At 49.2% G+C, this 16,482-nt stretch overlaps 1 protein-coding gene across 1 annotated transcript in view; it reads left to right on the plus strand.

Annotated features, from left to right (window-relative positions):
* LRRC75A (leucine rich repeat containing 75A) overlaps positions 1-16,482 on the plus strand; it is a 54,356-nt gene that overhangs the window by 14,562 nt on the left and 23,312 nt on the right. The window contains exon 2 of the mRNA XM_059865642.1: positions 8,094-8,222. Coding sequence (XP_059721625.1) covers positions 8,094-8,222 — 129 coding nt within the window. The remainder of the gene's footprint in view (positions 1-8,093; positions 8,223-16,482) is intronic.

Raw genomic sequence — 16,482 nt, forward strand, 5'->3', positions numbered from 1 at the left:
CTTTGTCCATGCTGGAGATTAACTGGGGATGCTGGATTTGCAAATGAAAGAATTGGAATTCATGTTGTCCATATTAATTACTTGGGTGATGCTGCCTTCCTTGGGGAGATCTTTATTTTTATTCCACTCCTGTTGCTTTGTCTTAATTCAGAAAATGAGTTTGGTGCTGTGGGATTGGGTTGGTTTTTCTGCTTTGCTGGAATTCCCTTTTAACATTTAGGAGGATACTAAATGGTTTCATGGAATAGGCTGCTCCTGAGGATAAATTTTAATGCAAAAAAGGGTCAGGGAGCTTTTATTTCAATGTTTTCTTCAACCCTACTTCCTCCTCTTTTGCTTTGAGCTAAAATCTCTCTGTATCTTGTTCTTCTAAATCTTTACCTTGCAAAATCTCCTAATTCCTGCTGTGACACTCAGCCAGATTCTTGTGCTGAATAATTCCACTCTCTTTGCTGGTAAAAATCCAGGGATATGCCTGGATTTTGGTATGTGCAGGTATTGCTATTGATCCAAACCCATTTTTTCCCTGTGCTCCTCCCACTCAGGCTCCTGCAATGGTGTAAATGGCCCCCCCCAAAAAAAAAAAAAGTTTGGCATGATTTTATGGGAGTCAGCTGCAATTTGTTCACTTAAATTGTCTTTTTGTCATGCTTGCATTATTCCACAGCAGCCAGTTTGGAGAGTTAATTGAATATTTGTGTCTCTCAAAGATGCCTTCAATTACTTCCATTGAATAACTCTGGGAGAGAGCTGTGATGAGGAATCACTGATGCTCATTTTCTGTATCAGAAATATCTGAGGCTTTATTCCAGCACCTATTAAAGGATGCCAAAACATTCCTAGAGTCTCCCACCCCGAAATTCCACCCTTTTGAAGCAGAGTTTAGCATCCATTGAGCATTAACAATGCATCCCTCCCTGGCTAATGCAATAATAATCAGCTCGGGGCTTGCAAGTGGGAGCAGCTTTCAGAGAGCAGTTCTTGGGTTGCAGCCTCTCATTGTGTGTGCAGGAGTGGATTGATTTCTGCTGGGTCCAGGAGGCTTCCAGGTGAGGCAGGAACATCATTATTGATGCTGCAGGTTCTGGGGGAGGGCGTGGGAGTGCTTCCCAGAGCTGGGCATCAGAACAAAACTCCTGGATAGCTGTTGGCAATCCCCACCTCAGGATTTTTGGCTGCATTGATCAATCCCCCAATATTTTAAACTTTTTTTTTCCCCCATTGTTGGATTGCAAAGCTCTGCTGGCTGAGGAGGGCAAGGGGAGCCATCAAAAGCAACATTTATGGAGTGGAGAAAAAAGCAAATGTGTTGTTTCAAGTGAGATTTGCAATTCTTTTTGTTTCTGCTGCTCCTGGGAACAGCAGGTCAGGATGGGCTCAGAGAGGGTTTTTAACCTGCTGTACATCAGGAGACCCACGCTGGCCTCCTCCTGAAGCCTCTCCTGGTGACAGCTGCTGGGCCAAGACCATAAATCCTGATTCCTTCCCAAGCAGAGCCTGGGTTAGAATTGAAGGCAGAGCCTGGCAGCTGGTGCAGGGTTGTGTTCATTGTGGAGGGAGGGCAATTTGGAGAAGGTGCCTGGATTAGAGGAGTGAGAGGTGAGGACTCCCAGTGCCTCATTTGCTCTGTTAGACCCGGGCTGAGCTTTCCTGCATCCTCCATCCCCATCAGGCAAAGCTCCAGCAGGATCCAGTGTCCTGTCCCAGGCACAATCCCTGACAGCAGCTGGGGACCATCTGGCCCAGCTGCAGAGCATCTGTTCTGCCATGCAGGGCTTTCCACAGCCAAATCCTGCTCCTTCCCTTGCTGGGATCTGTTTCTTCTTCCCTCCTAATTCCCCTGAACTCAGAGGACCTTCATCACCTGTGAGACCCCTGCCCCTTCCCCACGGTTTAAGGGGAGTGGTGACACCAGGGTCACCTGGGGAAGGACAGGGGTGGCAGGATGGACAGGCAGCACCAGCCTTGGTGCCTGTTTGGCTCATCCCTGAGGCTGGGCCCCAGCTGGGTGAGGGGTTTGGGGCTCTTTTCCCAGCAGAGATGTTTGCAGGGGTGTGCAGAGCTGGCGTGTCTGGCTCATGGAATGCTGGACCTGGGGGTGAGGAGCAGACTGCACCGAGGGCTCAGTGTTGATCCAACAACTCCCATCAGCTGGAGGGGGTGTGGGGAGCCTGGTCTGTGATTCCAGGCAGGGAATTGTGAGATTGGAATGCTGCTCTTGTCCCAGGAGCTGTTCACTTGCTGCCAGCCCAGACCCTGGGGCAGTCTCTCACAGGCAGTGGAAAAGATGAGGGCGAGTGATTCCTCCCCATCTGACAGTGCCATCCTCTACTTGTGAATCTCTTCCCCTTTCCTGCATGGATCCCAGTTCTGCTTTTCTCTTTTGTTCCTGTAAATACTTATTTTAGGGTTGTTTGTGGATTTACTGCTTGTGAGGGCGGGGTAGGAGAGCTGCACACACAAATAAAAATCTTTAGTGGCCATCAGGCGTCTCCTGTCACCTCCCAAGGACAAGAGTTGTCTGAGCCTCGGGTCACCTCTGAAAAAAAACCATGGGGTGCTGAAGCAAATCATAAAAATCTAACTAATGTGGATGGGTGATCAGCTGCAGAACAGATGGGGCTGATTTGGGCTGGGAGAGGGGGCAGGAAAACCAGGCAGAGCTCCGTGCTGGCTGTGCTGGGGAACAAAGGTGAGAGCAGCACGAGGGGGATTTTCCTGCTCCAGGTGCCTCAACATTGAATGTCTAGGATCAGCTAATTAGAGGGGCTTTTCTTGGCAGGTAAATGAGAGAGACAAGCTCACCCAGGGACTGAGTCAGCCCAGCTGTCTCCGAGCAGGATGAATCACCATCCTCATATGAATTGACAGCACACTGAGCTTAGGTGGCAGCTCTGGCTCCTTCCCTGACAGGAGATAATAGGCAGCCTGTCCTCCAAGTCCATTTTCCAGCAGAGATCTAGAAGGCTTTTGCAAGTGAAAATAAGTGGTTTTTTCACAGTTGGGATCTGGCAGCACAATGTGGTCGAGGCTGGGGCTGATCCTGGGAATCAGGAGTTCCTCTGCACCCTGAGAGCTACTGGTCACAGGGCAGAAGGGATGGGAAACTGAGAAACTGATGAAGTTCTGCTCCTGTCCTGTGGTTTGGATACTCCAGGCAGCACCTGGGACGCTCCAGGAAGCTCTTTGGGCAGACACACAAGGATGGAAGTGGCAGATTTGATTAAATTGGTTATATTTTCATGTAATGCTTCACTGCAGAGCTGTGAAGGGGAGACCCAGCAGCCAGACTGGAGTTAACAGGGTGGGTGTTGTGCAGGGTTGGTGCATGAACCTTTTTCTTTGGGTTTTAGCCAGGAATGTGTGGGGCTGTGGGTGGAGCTGGCTCCCAGGAGCTGAGGGGGTGGGAGAGTGACCCCTCAGCTGTGCTTTGCTCAAATCCTCCTTGACCTGCAGCTTTTTCTGCCTCTTCCCTCTGCAGGAGGAAAACTTTGTGGCCTCACTCTCCTTGGGAGGGTTCTAAAGAGTCTCTTGTGCCTCTGGCAGGCTGGGCTGTCACCCATCTGTCTGGGAGCAGCAGGAATAAGTGACAAGTGCCACCAGGAGCCATCTGGTGCAGGCTCTGCATGGCCAGCAGGATCCTGGCTTGGGGCTGGAGCCCCAGCTGGAGCCCCAGCCCCAGGCTTGGATGGAAAACCAGGATTTGGGCAGCTCCTGCTGCTTTAGGAGGGATGAGTGGATGAGATTTGGAGCTCAAGGCGGAGTTGGGTTAAGGGCAGTGGTGGATGGGAATTGTTGGAGCTGTTCAAGGCAAATCCTGGAGTCACCTTACCCAAACAGAACTTCCAGGCTTTTCCTGGGATCCCAGTGGCTCTGTAAATCAGCAGAGCTGAGGCCATCCTTATTAAACATCCACAGGCACTCTCCTGAAGAAATGTTAACTGTGATCTGGCCAAATTCCAGTTGGAGTCATTGCCTTTGCCTGGCAGTATGAAATAAAAGAGCATTTTTCTGCAAATCTCCTATTCTCAGTTGTTTATTATCTGGCTGGCAGCATCACATCTCTGCCCATTAATCCATCTCTCCAAGTTCCTCCAATTCCAGCCCCCCTGGAGGGGGTTCAAGCTGCCACCATTTATTATTTGAGTCAGTTTGCCAGGGAAATATTTGCTCCTTCCCTGAAGCATCAACTCCCTTCTCTCACTGCACCCTCCATGCTTGAATGAGCCATTTGTGGCTCCCAAACTGATATTAACTCTGTGAAACAGAAAATACCCCACATATTTAAACTCTGATTTTACTCCAGGCTGCTGGGGTGGACATGAAATCTGCAGAAGCAGTTGCTGGTTTGTGTGGAGGTTCCCAGGGTGGCTTTTGGGACGCCCCATCCAGGTGTGCTGAGCTCCCAAATGCTGCCTGCCCTCCTCAAAACTGCAAATTTGATCATCTCTGTGTGGCTGAGGGCTGGTTTTTCATCCCAAAATATGTTGTGACATCATCACCTTTGGGGTGCTTTACTCTTCTTTCAACCAGAAATTGATTCCTGCCTTAAAAATCTTTTTGGGGGAGAGCAGGAGGAAGTGGTTGGATTTTCCTCACAGGGCATGGGTTGTGTCCAGAATCCAGAAGAACATGGGGCTGAGTCACATCCCACCCCTCTCTGAGCTGACCTCCCTCCCCACACTAATCCCACCTGCTGCAATCATTTTTCCCAGATAACTTGGAGCAGATGATGGATGGAACACTGAATTATTCCTCCCTCCCTTCCTTCCTTCCTTCCTCCTTCCCTCCCTCCCTGACTCTTGTTTACAACACCAACCTTGGAAATTCAGGATGCTGCCCTGAATTTAGTGGAGATAAAGGAGTTTTGGAAGAGGTGCTGGCCAAACCAGCAGCTCTTGGGATATTTGTGAGCAGCTGTGAGCAGTTTTTTTTTGCACAGGAACCTCGTTTGGGCAGCAATAACTCGGTGTTAGTGAAAACAACAACAGCAGAAGCTGCTTTCCCAATGGCTCCACACAGGGACCCGCTGCATTTTCCCCTAATTACAATTCAATTTGCAGTGATAAATAGTTTAATAAGCAAAAATGGGCTTGGCTGTGGTTGGTGATGGCTCTGTGTGGCTTGGGGGATGCTGGGACTGGTGGAAACAAAACTTGGAGCTTCCAAAGGCTGGGAGCTGCAGCTCTGGACAGCAGAAAGGAGCAAGAAGCTGTTTTACCTGAGGGAAAGAAAAGTTGGGGCTGCAGCTCCCAGATGTTTTACTTGGGTGATGTTGGCCTGGAGAGTGATGGGTGAGCTCTGAGTTTTGGGGGGAAAGAGCTGTTTTTATGGGTTTTGCTGCAAATAACAGGTTGGGCACAGCATCCCTGTGCCTCTCACCGGGCTTGGGGTTTTGTTTTCAAAAACAATTGGGGCTTTTATACCTTTCATGGCTGTGGCTGGGGAATTTCTATTGCTGGCTGCTGGAGGAACACATTACTTTTTTTTTTTCTGCTGGATTTTTGGATATAAATTTCAAATTCACCCCTCAAAGTGGGGTAGGTGGTTGGATTTTTTTTTGTGTTTTTTTTTTTGTTTGTTTGTTTTTTGTGGTTTGGTTTGTTTGTTTGTTTTTTTTTTACCTGATAGCTTTACACTGCTAGATTTGCAGAACACTCCTCCTGTGGAGGCTCAGCTGGTTGGTGGCAGGAAGTTTTCCTTCCAGTGGATAAGGATGGATCAATGGTTTGGCTTTCAGCTTCCTAAAGCTGGAAACAAATGGGATAAACTGCAGAGAAGTCATGGGTGATTTCTGTTTGAAAATTCCCCTTTTTCCTGCAGAGATGTTCCCATTTTCCTGCCACACCTGCAGAAAGCACCCCAGCAGAGTTCAGGGGTTTGCATCCACTCGTGATCACCCCTCCAATCTGCCCTGAGGAAGCCATGCCTGGCTGATAAATCCCATCACTTTAAACCCTTATTTATTTGAAATCTGCACTTGCCATCCAGGTAAAATCCCCTGGGAAAAAGGAATGTGCTGAAAAAAAGTGACTGGAGCCAGATGCTGGGCGTTTTCTGCAAAGCCAGTGATGGGTGATTTGCTGCTGACAGCATGAACTGGTGTTAAGTTATTAAATTGCAGATGAGCTCATCACTTGGCCTCGAACAAGTTTCAGCCTTCAGAGGCTTTAAAATATTGTGTGTGGTGGAAAAGAGACAATGCTGGTGTGGCAGAGAGGTTTGGGGAGCAGCTGAGAAAGACATCTGTGCCTAAAAATGTGAGTACCAGGGGGAGCAGGGAATGCTCCGTGTGGAAAATGTAAAGTTCTCCCAGGAGAGAGGAGGAGAAATTCTCTGATTTATGAGCTGGACTTTTTCATTTTAGCTGAAGAGAAAATGGTGAAGAGTTTTGAGATGTTTGAAAGGGCAAGATGCTGAGCCTGGTTTGATTCTGAAAGGTCCCAGTGAGTTGTCCCAAGTCCCCAGATTGGCCCTCTGGTAGTGCCTGGTGTTTGCCATAGATCATGGACCAAATCCAGCTTTTATCTGATGTTTGCTTAATCCTAATGCTGAGCTTTACCAAACTGGGAAGGTGACATCCATGCTGCTCTTGGTGCTTCTCTCCCTGGAAAAGTGGGAGAGAAGCACCCACTCCAAAGAAAGTTTTCTTTGAGCACCTCCCTCCACAATTTCTGTTTCTTCTTCTTGCAGAGGAGCCAAAGCTCTCTCCATGCTGAGATTATTTTTTTTTTAAACACAAAAATAATAATTTGTAGAAATTTGTAAATAGTAATTTGTATAATATAATATATATAATTTGTATAATTTGTAAATAGTAATTTGGCAGAACCCTTGAGATAAACCAGAAATCAGTTTGGCCACTTGATTTTCCCAGCTGGGCAGCCTCACACGTCTGTGGTTTTTAACTGCCTCGGCTCTTTTTTTTACTAAGAACCTGTTTGCAGTCAAGGAGTTGGTGTTAACTCAGGCAGTGCTGCGGGGCTGATCCTAAAAATACCAAGGAAACCAGTGGGATAAACACTTGTCACCTCGTTTGTGGCCTGAGCTGTAATTGCTGTAATGTGAGATCCCTCGGGCTGTTGTGTCTGAAGGCACAATGGATTTTTTTAAAGTGTAGATGTTTATTTTCAACCTGTCTGAAATCACAGAGCATCCACACCTACAAGCAGTGTGCTTTCCCGTGGGGTTTTTGGGGCTGGAGCATCTCTGAGCTCAGGACAAGCTTTAATTTACTGCACGGTGCCCAAGCGTTATTGGCTTGTGTTTGCCAGGAGGAAATTCTTTGTGCCGGGTGCCACCAGCTCCATGGGAAGTAAAAGACGTTCAAAAAGGAATAAAAAGATTATTTGGGTTTTATACCCACAAATATATTTGAGGTGAAAGGAGCACCCTGTGTATAACCCTTCCCCTCCCCATCCCTGTGCACTGATGTATTCCATACTGGGAGTTCTCTGCTAAAATTCCTCAAATTATCCAGTCCAAGAATTACAAACCATAGAAATCAGCCTTGGAGGGGACCTCAGGAGGTCTGGCCCATCCCTGGGGCAGGATCTGCTCCTCCTGAACTGCTCCTGACACCACCTCGTCCAGTCTCCACTGGCACAGCTTCCACTCCTTCCCAGTCAGTCTAACCCAGCATTTTGCTCTTCCCTCTCTCCAATCCATCCTCCAGTTTCCAGTGCTGCAGTTTTGGGCTCCTTCCTCCCTCCCTGTGCACAGCAGCCCCAGAACTCCTCCAGTGCTGCATTTACTCTCCAGTTGCAGCTCCGTGTGATGTTCTCCGGGGTCATCTTTTGGATTTTATCCTGTTGCAAGGGTGTCATTGACTGAGTGGGTTTATGAGGCTGATCCTGCAGCCCTAAAGCCTCTTTGCAGAGCAGGTGAAGGCCAGGAGTGCAGCTTCCCTCAAGGTGACACAAGGTGTCCCTTCCTTCTCTTTGTCACCAAAACCGCAGGAAAAACAAAAACCTCCCACAACATTTTCCGTGGGAGCTGCTGGGGATCATTTCCTCCTTCAGTGAGGGCTGACTTTAAGAACCACTGGCTTTTCCATCCCACCTAACCTTGCTCCTTTGCCCTGTTTCCTGCAGGATTTAGGGATGGAGTCCACCTCTCTGGATGATGTCCTCTATCGTTACGCCAGCTTCCGAAACCTGGTGGATCCCATCACCCACGACCTCATCATCAGCCTGGCAAGATACATCCACTGCCCCAAACCAGTAGGTGCCATGGTCTCCTCACACTTTGGGGCTGTGCTGCCTTGGCAAACTGGGAATGAGGAAAATCCTCCCGGTTCTGGGTGGGTCTGGACCAAGAGGATCAGGTTTTCCAGCTGAACGAGTGATGTTTGGCTAATGTTGGTACTCCTTTTGGCTTGTGTGTGGCAAGGGATCACCCATGGGTGGCTGGACCTGCAGGCATCCCTCTCCTGTATTTGCTGCTAATAACAGGTCTTTAATTTCCTGTGAGAGTGTCTGAAGGGATGGAGTCATTCACTGCTGCTTCTTGTGGATGTTTCACTCAGTTATAGCCTCCACCAGTGTTTGAAAAGGGGGGAAATTGCTTTTTTTTTTTTTTTTTTAAGCACTTACAGATTTCTTTCATGTTGTGAGACAAAGCCACAAAGGTGCTGTTTGGGCTGTGGTGTGAGTCTGACTCTGAAGGGCTTCATAAAACTCTGCACTCAGTAAAAACTGTTGGGAAGGGTGGAAGGGACCCCAGGGACCCGAATCTCCACCTCCAGAGACAAGGGTGGCTCTCCATGTCCTGCAGCGTGAGCTCGAGATGGAGCCACACCCCTGTGCTGTGCAGGGATCTCCAGGGATCCCTTTTCCTGTGGAGAGTGAGATCCTTTCCTTCCTCCTCCCCCATGAGCTGGGAAAGTGGAGAAAGCTGCTCTCGTGCCGGGCTCCTTTCCAGGCGGAGAGGCCCCGTTCCCCTGCTGAGCTTGTCCTTTTCCAGAGCCCTGTGACTAAGCTGGTTTCTCCTTCTGAGGGTGAGCCATGGGAGGAGAGCTCTGTATTCTCCTTAAAAACACCCTGAGGCCACTCCTGGGCCTGGAGCTGCTCCAGTGCAGAGCTCCTGCTCTCCCTTGTCCCCCTGCAGGTTTCTTTTGGCACCAAAGGCTGTGCAGGAGGCAGTGCCAGGGTAAGCAGGGAGATGCAGAGTCCTCATTCCTCTGCTCAGCCCTGTGAGGCACATCTGGACAGCTGTGTCCAGTTCTGGGCTCCTCAGAGCAAGAAGAGCTCCTGGAGCGGGGCCAGAGCAGGGGGACAAAGAGAATGAAGGGACTGGAGCATCTCTTGACAAGGAAAGGCTGAGGGAGCCAGGGCTGTTCAGCCTGGACAGGAGATGCTGAGAGGGGATCTCATCCCTGGTTGTCCCTGTGTGCAGGGACCCAGCAGTGGGACTGGAGGAAAGGGCAGGAAATGATGCCCAGGAAGCTCCACCTGAAAATGAGGAAGAATTTCTTCCCTGTGGAGGTGAGAGCTGGAGCAGATTGTCCAGGGGGGGTGGGGAGTGTGGAGCCTCCCTTCACTGGAGGGATCCCAGAGATGTCTGGACTCAATCCTGTGCCATGTGCTGGGAAATCTGGGCCTTCCAGCCTGACCATCCTGGGATTCTGTGCTGGCAAAACCCCAGATGAATCAGCCTGTGCAGCACTGAGGCTCTCAGTCTGCAGGAGGTGCTTTCTGGATACCCTTGGTGCTCTCCACATCCTTTGCACAGCTCAAAGCACCACACCAGGCACGGAGGGATGTTTGGGTGGGTGGATGGGTGGATGATGGGATGGATGGGTGCTGCCTTGGAGAGGGAAGCGGGGTTGTGCAGGTGACAGAGAACAACTCCAGCAGCAGCAGGGCTGTGCTGCAGTTCCTCATTGGTGGCTTTGCCTTGCTCAGCTTTGGGTGCCACTGGCTGGGCTTTAAATCCTTTTTTTTTTTTGGCAGCTGAGTGAAGAGTAACTTCATCCCAGTGTTTCATGGTGTTTCCTGAGATGTTCTGTCAGTCCCCAGAAAGTTGCCTGCTTTAGTCACCAGGGTTATTTTCCAGCTCCCAGCCCTCTCTTCCCCCAGACTTAGTTCACTTTGACAGAGGCTTGGCACGATGTGTGAGAGCAGGAGAACACTCAGGGCCAGGAGTGCTGCAGAAGTTCTGGCTTTTGCTCTGCATCCTGTGCCACAAATATCCATAAATATATATGTTGAGGCAGCTGGGAGCTTGTCCTTATCCATGCAGAGGTGGATGGAGCTGGCCTGGACCCTGGTCCCTGTTAACTTTCTCTTTTAAATATGTCCCTGCTCAGGGTTATGGGGTCCTGCTTCCCTCCTCCTTCTTGGAGAGGCTCTCCTGACTCTCTGTACATTGCTTTTTTCACTCAGCTTCTATTTATACCACCCTTAGCTTAAAGGTGACCCCTTGGTCTCCCCTTTGAGCTAAAATAAAAATTGAATATTTTTTCCAAGCCCTGGGTAAACACAGCCTGAGTCTGTATGGCCAGGAAAAATTGGCCTGGGCTCCCCAGCGTGGCTCTGGAGCTCAGGGGATGCTGATTCCAGCCAGCAAACCCAAACCAAAAGCTGTAACTTGTGCTGGAGGAGGCTGGAGTGCTGTGAAGGAGGAATTTGGGAGGTGGAAATGTTTGGGTGAGCTTTGTGTGGGTGTCCAGGCAGTGGTGCAGGGCTGGATTGCTGCTCCCAGGCTCTGCTGAGGTCCCAGCCTGGCTCAAGGGTTGGGGTGTGAAAGGAGCCAAGGAAAAACTCCTTTCCAGATCCTTTGGAAGTCAGGGGTTGGATTTGGTCCCATTACAGATGTGTTTAGTGCTGTCCAAGGAAACCCAGGTCCTGGAGTGCAGCTCTTGTCACCTTTGGGGTTCCTGAGGCCTCGGGAGGGGCAGATTTCTGTTCAGGAAACTCAGATTGTGCAGGAAGTTTTCCAGCAAGGAAAGGGGGATCAAAGACACCTGAACAAGTGTCTTCTCTCCCATGGCCAGTCTTTCATCTCCCTGCCTCTCTCCTTGTGGAAAAGGTTCCTTGGAGAGCAGCTCAGCTCCAAAGCCACTTCCCAAAACCCAGTGCCAGGAATCAGTGGGTGCTGCCCTCAGGGTGATGTCTGTCTGTCCCCATGGGCAGGAAAAGGGGACAAAACACCCCAGCAAAGCCACGTGCTGTGGGATTGCAGCAAACCTCCTGCAGCTGCTCTGGTTTGCAGTGAGAAGGAGCTGAAAACACAAACTTTGAGTAAGGAGCAAAAAATTCACAGCTCTCCATGCCAGCAGGGATATCTGGCCCTGAACTATTGGAAAATTAAAGCAATTCCTTTTTTTCCACACACCAAAGCCACGTGTGTGGATGACTGATGGCTGTGATAGGGAGTGAGTCAGGCTTCCCTCCAGCTTGAGGATTTGTTGGATTTGGGGTAAGCACTGGGGGAAAGGGAAAGTGGAGCCTTGGGCAAGGCTGGTTTGGGGCTTGTGCCCTTGTGCTGTTTCACTGCAAACCCTGGGATGTACCTGGGAGCTCCTCCAAGCCCTGAAGGCTGCTCAGAGTGAGATTTGGCTTTGCTGATCCCCATCCTGCTGCTTTCTGGCAGGGCAAGGCTGGCAGAGCAGCTTAGCAAAGTCCAGCTGGGCCTGGCCATTCTCCTGCAGCTCCTGGGCAGCAGTTCCTCCCAGGCCTCAGGTGGAAGATGTGACCCTGTTCAAACACAGGGGAGTGGATTTGAGCAATTATCTCAGTTTGGGATTGAGATAATTCCCTGTTGTGTGCAATAGGGAACATCATCCTCATCTTCCCCACTGAAATTCAAGATAAATGGGGACAGGGAGAGTCTTTTAAGTAGCTGGGGAGTGGAAGCAAAGTGGATTTTGCCCTGGGTGGATGGAAGCTCTGTTTTCCTGTCATTTGAGCAATTTCTGTGTGGCTCCTTCCAGAGGGGAAGCACCCTCTATTAGGGGAAAAAAAAAAAAAAAAGAAAAAAAGAAATAAAAGCAAAGAGTTTTTGTAAGTAGAGAAGGTGCCAGGAGGCTTTCCAGTGATTGCTCTTCCTCGATGGCAGGGACTGGGATTCCTGGCCAAAATCCAGCAAGTGATTATCTCCCTGTTTGGGCTATTTGGGGATTTCTAAGAGCTTTATCCCACCCTTTCCATCTTCAAAGAGCTCCGCAGTCGTTGGGTAATTTGCTAAATCCTCCTGATTTCTCTGTCACTTTCCTTTTCCCCCTTGCCATCCGTCCTGCCGGGACAGCCCCAGCGCAGCTCCTGGGTCTGCATCCGTGTTTTCACATCTGCTTGGAGCACTTGGAAGGGACCCCTCTCCCTCCAGCCTCGCTGCATCTGGTGCTGGGAGAGCTTGGATACCCTCAACTGCTCCTTCCTCACCTCTTTTTCCCTTAAAAAAATTCGGAAAATGCCCAGTTGTGCTGTGCCTGCTGAGCAGAGGTGGTTCATGAGCTGGAGCTGAGCCTTGTGCCCTTTCCCTGGGATTCACATTAGCAGGGAACAGCAGGACTGGATGGGAGGGGGTCCTGCCACCCCTCCCCAGGCTCCCAGGGCTGAGAACCCCCAGGGAATGACAGAAATGTCACAAAAATATCCCAGGGGCACTCCAGGGACACTCCTGCAGCCATGGGGGGCTGGCCTGGGCTCTGCTTCCCGTGGGATCCAGGCTGGGAAAGGCTGTCTGGGATGTGCTGAATTTGGGACATAAATAACCCAAAAACTCACATCTGGTTTCATCCTGGGAGGGGATGGGGGACAGAGGAGGGTGAGTGGTGCCTGCTGGGATGAGACCTGCAGTTCCAAGGGGGATTTTCCCTGAGAAATGTCAATTTTCCTCTGAATTTCATCTTCCCTGTGTGTGTTGAGGGGGAAGGCAGTGCCATCTTTCAGGAAAGGGAATGAAATCTTGAAATCAGAGGACAGAGTGGAACAAACACTCCGGAAAGGAGATATGATCAACAAAAAATGAAATTGAATAAACCACAGAAAATTTGAAATGGAGTGACTACAACCAAATACACTGAGAGGAAATGAGGTGCAGTGAAAAGGACCAAAACTTGCTGAAATGATTCCCATTGAATTCCCTAAAATCAGGGAATAAAGGTAAACAAAGAGACAGAAGAGAAACAGAATAAAGGAAATTTCAAAAATAAAACAAACCCGATCCAAAGTGAAACAAGAAAAGCAAAATGGGATGACATGAAGTGCATAGCAATGCCCAACTGATCCTCATTTAAATCAAGATTTCATTCCCTTTCCTGAGAGTGCCATCATCCCCTGAGCACTCTGATTCCAGTGGGTGTTTTTTCTCTTTTTCTGTTGTGCACCAGCTGCAAGGATTAACCTGTTGTTTGCTGAGATATTTCCAGAGTAATGAGTAAATCCAGAGTAATCCCTCCTGGATTTTTGGCTGCTCCCTTTGTTTCATGGCAACTCTATCAGTAGGATACAGATGGATTTAGCATTAAAATTTAGCTGCTCCAGTGACCTTTCCAGTGGCATCTAAGTGATCTTCCCATAATGACTTTGTAGCACTCAAGTGGGTCCAATTTAGGAGTGGGGATGCTCCAAGGCCTCCTCCCCACACCTCAGGCAGGTTTTTAGGGCCAGGAAATTCAGCACACACCTCCCTGCCATTCCCCACCCTGCTCCCATTCCTCCTTTGCTGTGGAAGCTGAGCTGGGTACCCTCCAGCAGCTCTCAGGGAAGATTTTGATATTATTTTTTTTGCAATTTTATCTTCCATGTCCCCCTCAGGGCCGTCTATCACCTCGGATTTTATTGCCTTCTCTAATTGCTTCTCTGAAGTCCAAGAGCAATATTACTGCAGGATCCTTTGGAACAACTTCCTGAGCTGCTGCAATCCCCTTCATCTCCTGCTCCTGCCTCTCTTGATAAGCCCTGTTGTACATTGCTTTTCATTTTGGTGTGTCAACACTGAGGCTGAGGCTCTGCACTTTGGCCTTTCAGCAGAGCACATTGGGGGAAAATGTGCAACACTGGGTTCCATTCCTTCCCTTTGTTTCTACAGAGTTTGCCTTCCAGTGTTCTGCCACTGCTGCAGCTTCCCCAGCTCCTAATTTGGGCTAATTCAGGGTTTAATTGCTGGGTCCTTGGTGCTCTGTGGTTGTCCTGAGTGAGCACTCAGTGCTGCTGGGATGCCCATGGGTTTGTGGTGGCAGAGCTGGGATTTTAAGAGTTGAAAAAGAGCAAAGCCTCTCCTGAGAGCTCAAGAATGAGCCTGGCTGCTGCTGGGGGGAGGTGACCACCCTCCCCATCCCTGCAGCCAGGACATGAGGGGGAGCTGTGACAATCCCACTCATTTGGGGTTTCCAGCTTTGCTAGATTTGCCTGGAATCAGAGGATCTGGGGGTTTGTTCAGTCATGAAGTTAAAACAAGTGCCATGCTCAGTGTTGGGTTAATGTGATGGAAGCCAAGGGTTAATGGGACCTCCTGGAGATGGGCCAGCAGGTCCCCTCAGGTGACAGCCTGGCTGTCCCTGCAGGCCCCTCCTGCCCACAAGTGCAGCCCAGTCCCATTTTGCACCAGTTGCTGCCTTTCCCCCTCATTGAGTTTTATGCTGCTGTCAAGCAGGACTCCACAAAATGTTAATTTTGCCCTGGCACGGAGCCCCTGCCATCTGCTCCAGGACACCTTCAGCTGCCAGAGTGTCAGGCTGCTCCAAAAAGGTGGTGAAGGGCCAGAAGTGCTGCTCAGGGTCTCTATTCTCACCCTGCTCTGCAGCTAATTACAGGCACAACCTTTAATTATTCCTGCCTTTTCAGTTTGTTGTGCAGTCCTTACCTGCAGACCTGGGTCTGGAATTTCCCTGGATGGTTTTGTAGATGGCTTTGGGGTTTGCCAGGTGATGGATGGGGTGAGTTTTCTGACCAGCATCTCCAAAATGCTCCTTCCTGTGCAAAAAGGTTGCTGCTGGATGGGAAATTTAGTGGGGTTTTAATAAGATTTTATCAAAGTCTAATTTTTACTTGATAGAAGATTCTTCTCCTTAAAAAGAAGAATGGTTCTTCTTCTTATGGTTCTTCTCCTCCTTAAAACAAAATCAGCCCTTTTTCTTTGGCTTTTATTCGTGCTACTTCATAGTTTACCTCTTTTTTTCCTCTTTTACCCTCTTTAATAGGGAATTTTTGGTGGTAAAACCTCTATCCAAGCAAACCAGAAGGAGGGGAGTGAAGTTTCTGCTGTGAATAGCATTCCCTATCCAAACAGCATCTGGAGCTGTTTGCTGGGTTTGCATTGTTTCTGTGCAGCTTTTATGTCTTTTATTTCTGTATCTGTGCATCTTTTAACATTCTCTCAGTAGAATTTCCCACAAACTACCAGCATTTCCTAATATTTGGGGTAGTTTGAGATAAACCCCCCCCCCCGAAATAGCTGATGTACGATCTGATTTGATGCTGGGCTCTGACTGTGTGTAAGCCTTGTGGCTCCACAGTGATCATTGCAAAATATGACCAAAACCACCCCTAATTCTTATTAAAATAGCCTTTATTAAATTGCTTGTGTTCCTCCTCTAATTTGAATTAAACCAGACATGATTTATTTTCAAAAGCTTTTCTGCTCTGAGCTACGGGGTGGCCAAATTGATTAGCCCTAAAGCCATGTTGTCACTTTATTTGGAATTTATTTTTGGGATCTATCACTCCACTATGCCAACATCTGCTTCCCTTTGGGCATCACCCACATCATCCCTCATCCTCCACACACCAAATCCTCTTCCCAGAGGGGTCTGAAGTGAGGAAAGGGGAATTGCAACACCCTCGTGGTGATATTTTAAGGGCAAGTCCCTGGAGAGCTCTTCCAGGGGGACTTTTCATGCCTTGCTCAAGGAACTCAGCTATGAAAGAGGAGGAATTTGGGATTTGGGATTTGGGATGGATCCTCCCTTGCACACCTGGATGGGGTTGTAGGTAGGAACAGTCACCAATCCCTGTGTTCCCCTCTTGGTTCTTGGGATGTTTTGGGGGAATGGTGGATTTAAATCTTTTCCCACCTCCTGATCTCACAGGATTTGCTGGAGAAAACTCCATTAGGACTTGCAAAGGGAAATCTGGGACTGGCTGCAGCACAGATGTCTGCAAGCAACAATAGGCTGAGCTCAGCCCCACGCTCTGAAAGCAGAGGGGGGAGGGACAAAAAGAAGAAGAAAGGGAAGGGAAAAAGCAAAGCAGAAAATCATGAGATGACTTCAGCCCCTCGTGACAACATCAAAAGGGAAGAGTCGTAAATTTGGATCCCATTAAACGCTGGGGGGGAGCAGGAAAAGCCATTTTGGGGCTGCAGCTGCAGGTTTGGGGTGGGCAGAGCTCTGTCCTGGGCTTGTGGGGTTCATCCTCTGTGCACTGGGGGTGCTGGACACGGCTTTCCCTCCCTGATTCCCTGAGACCAGGGGGTCCCTGCAGTGTTTGGGGTCTCTATTCCCACTCTGGGAATCTCACAGGGTGTCAATCCCTCATA

This window comes from Haemorhous mexicanus, chromosome 22 (assembly GCF_027477595.1).
Source record: "Haemorhous mexicanus isolate bHaeMex1 chromosome 22, bHaeMex1.pri, whole genome shotgun sequence".
NCBI lineage: Eukaryota > Metazoa > Chordata > Aves > Passeriformes > Fringillidae > Haemorhous > Haemorhous mexicanus.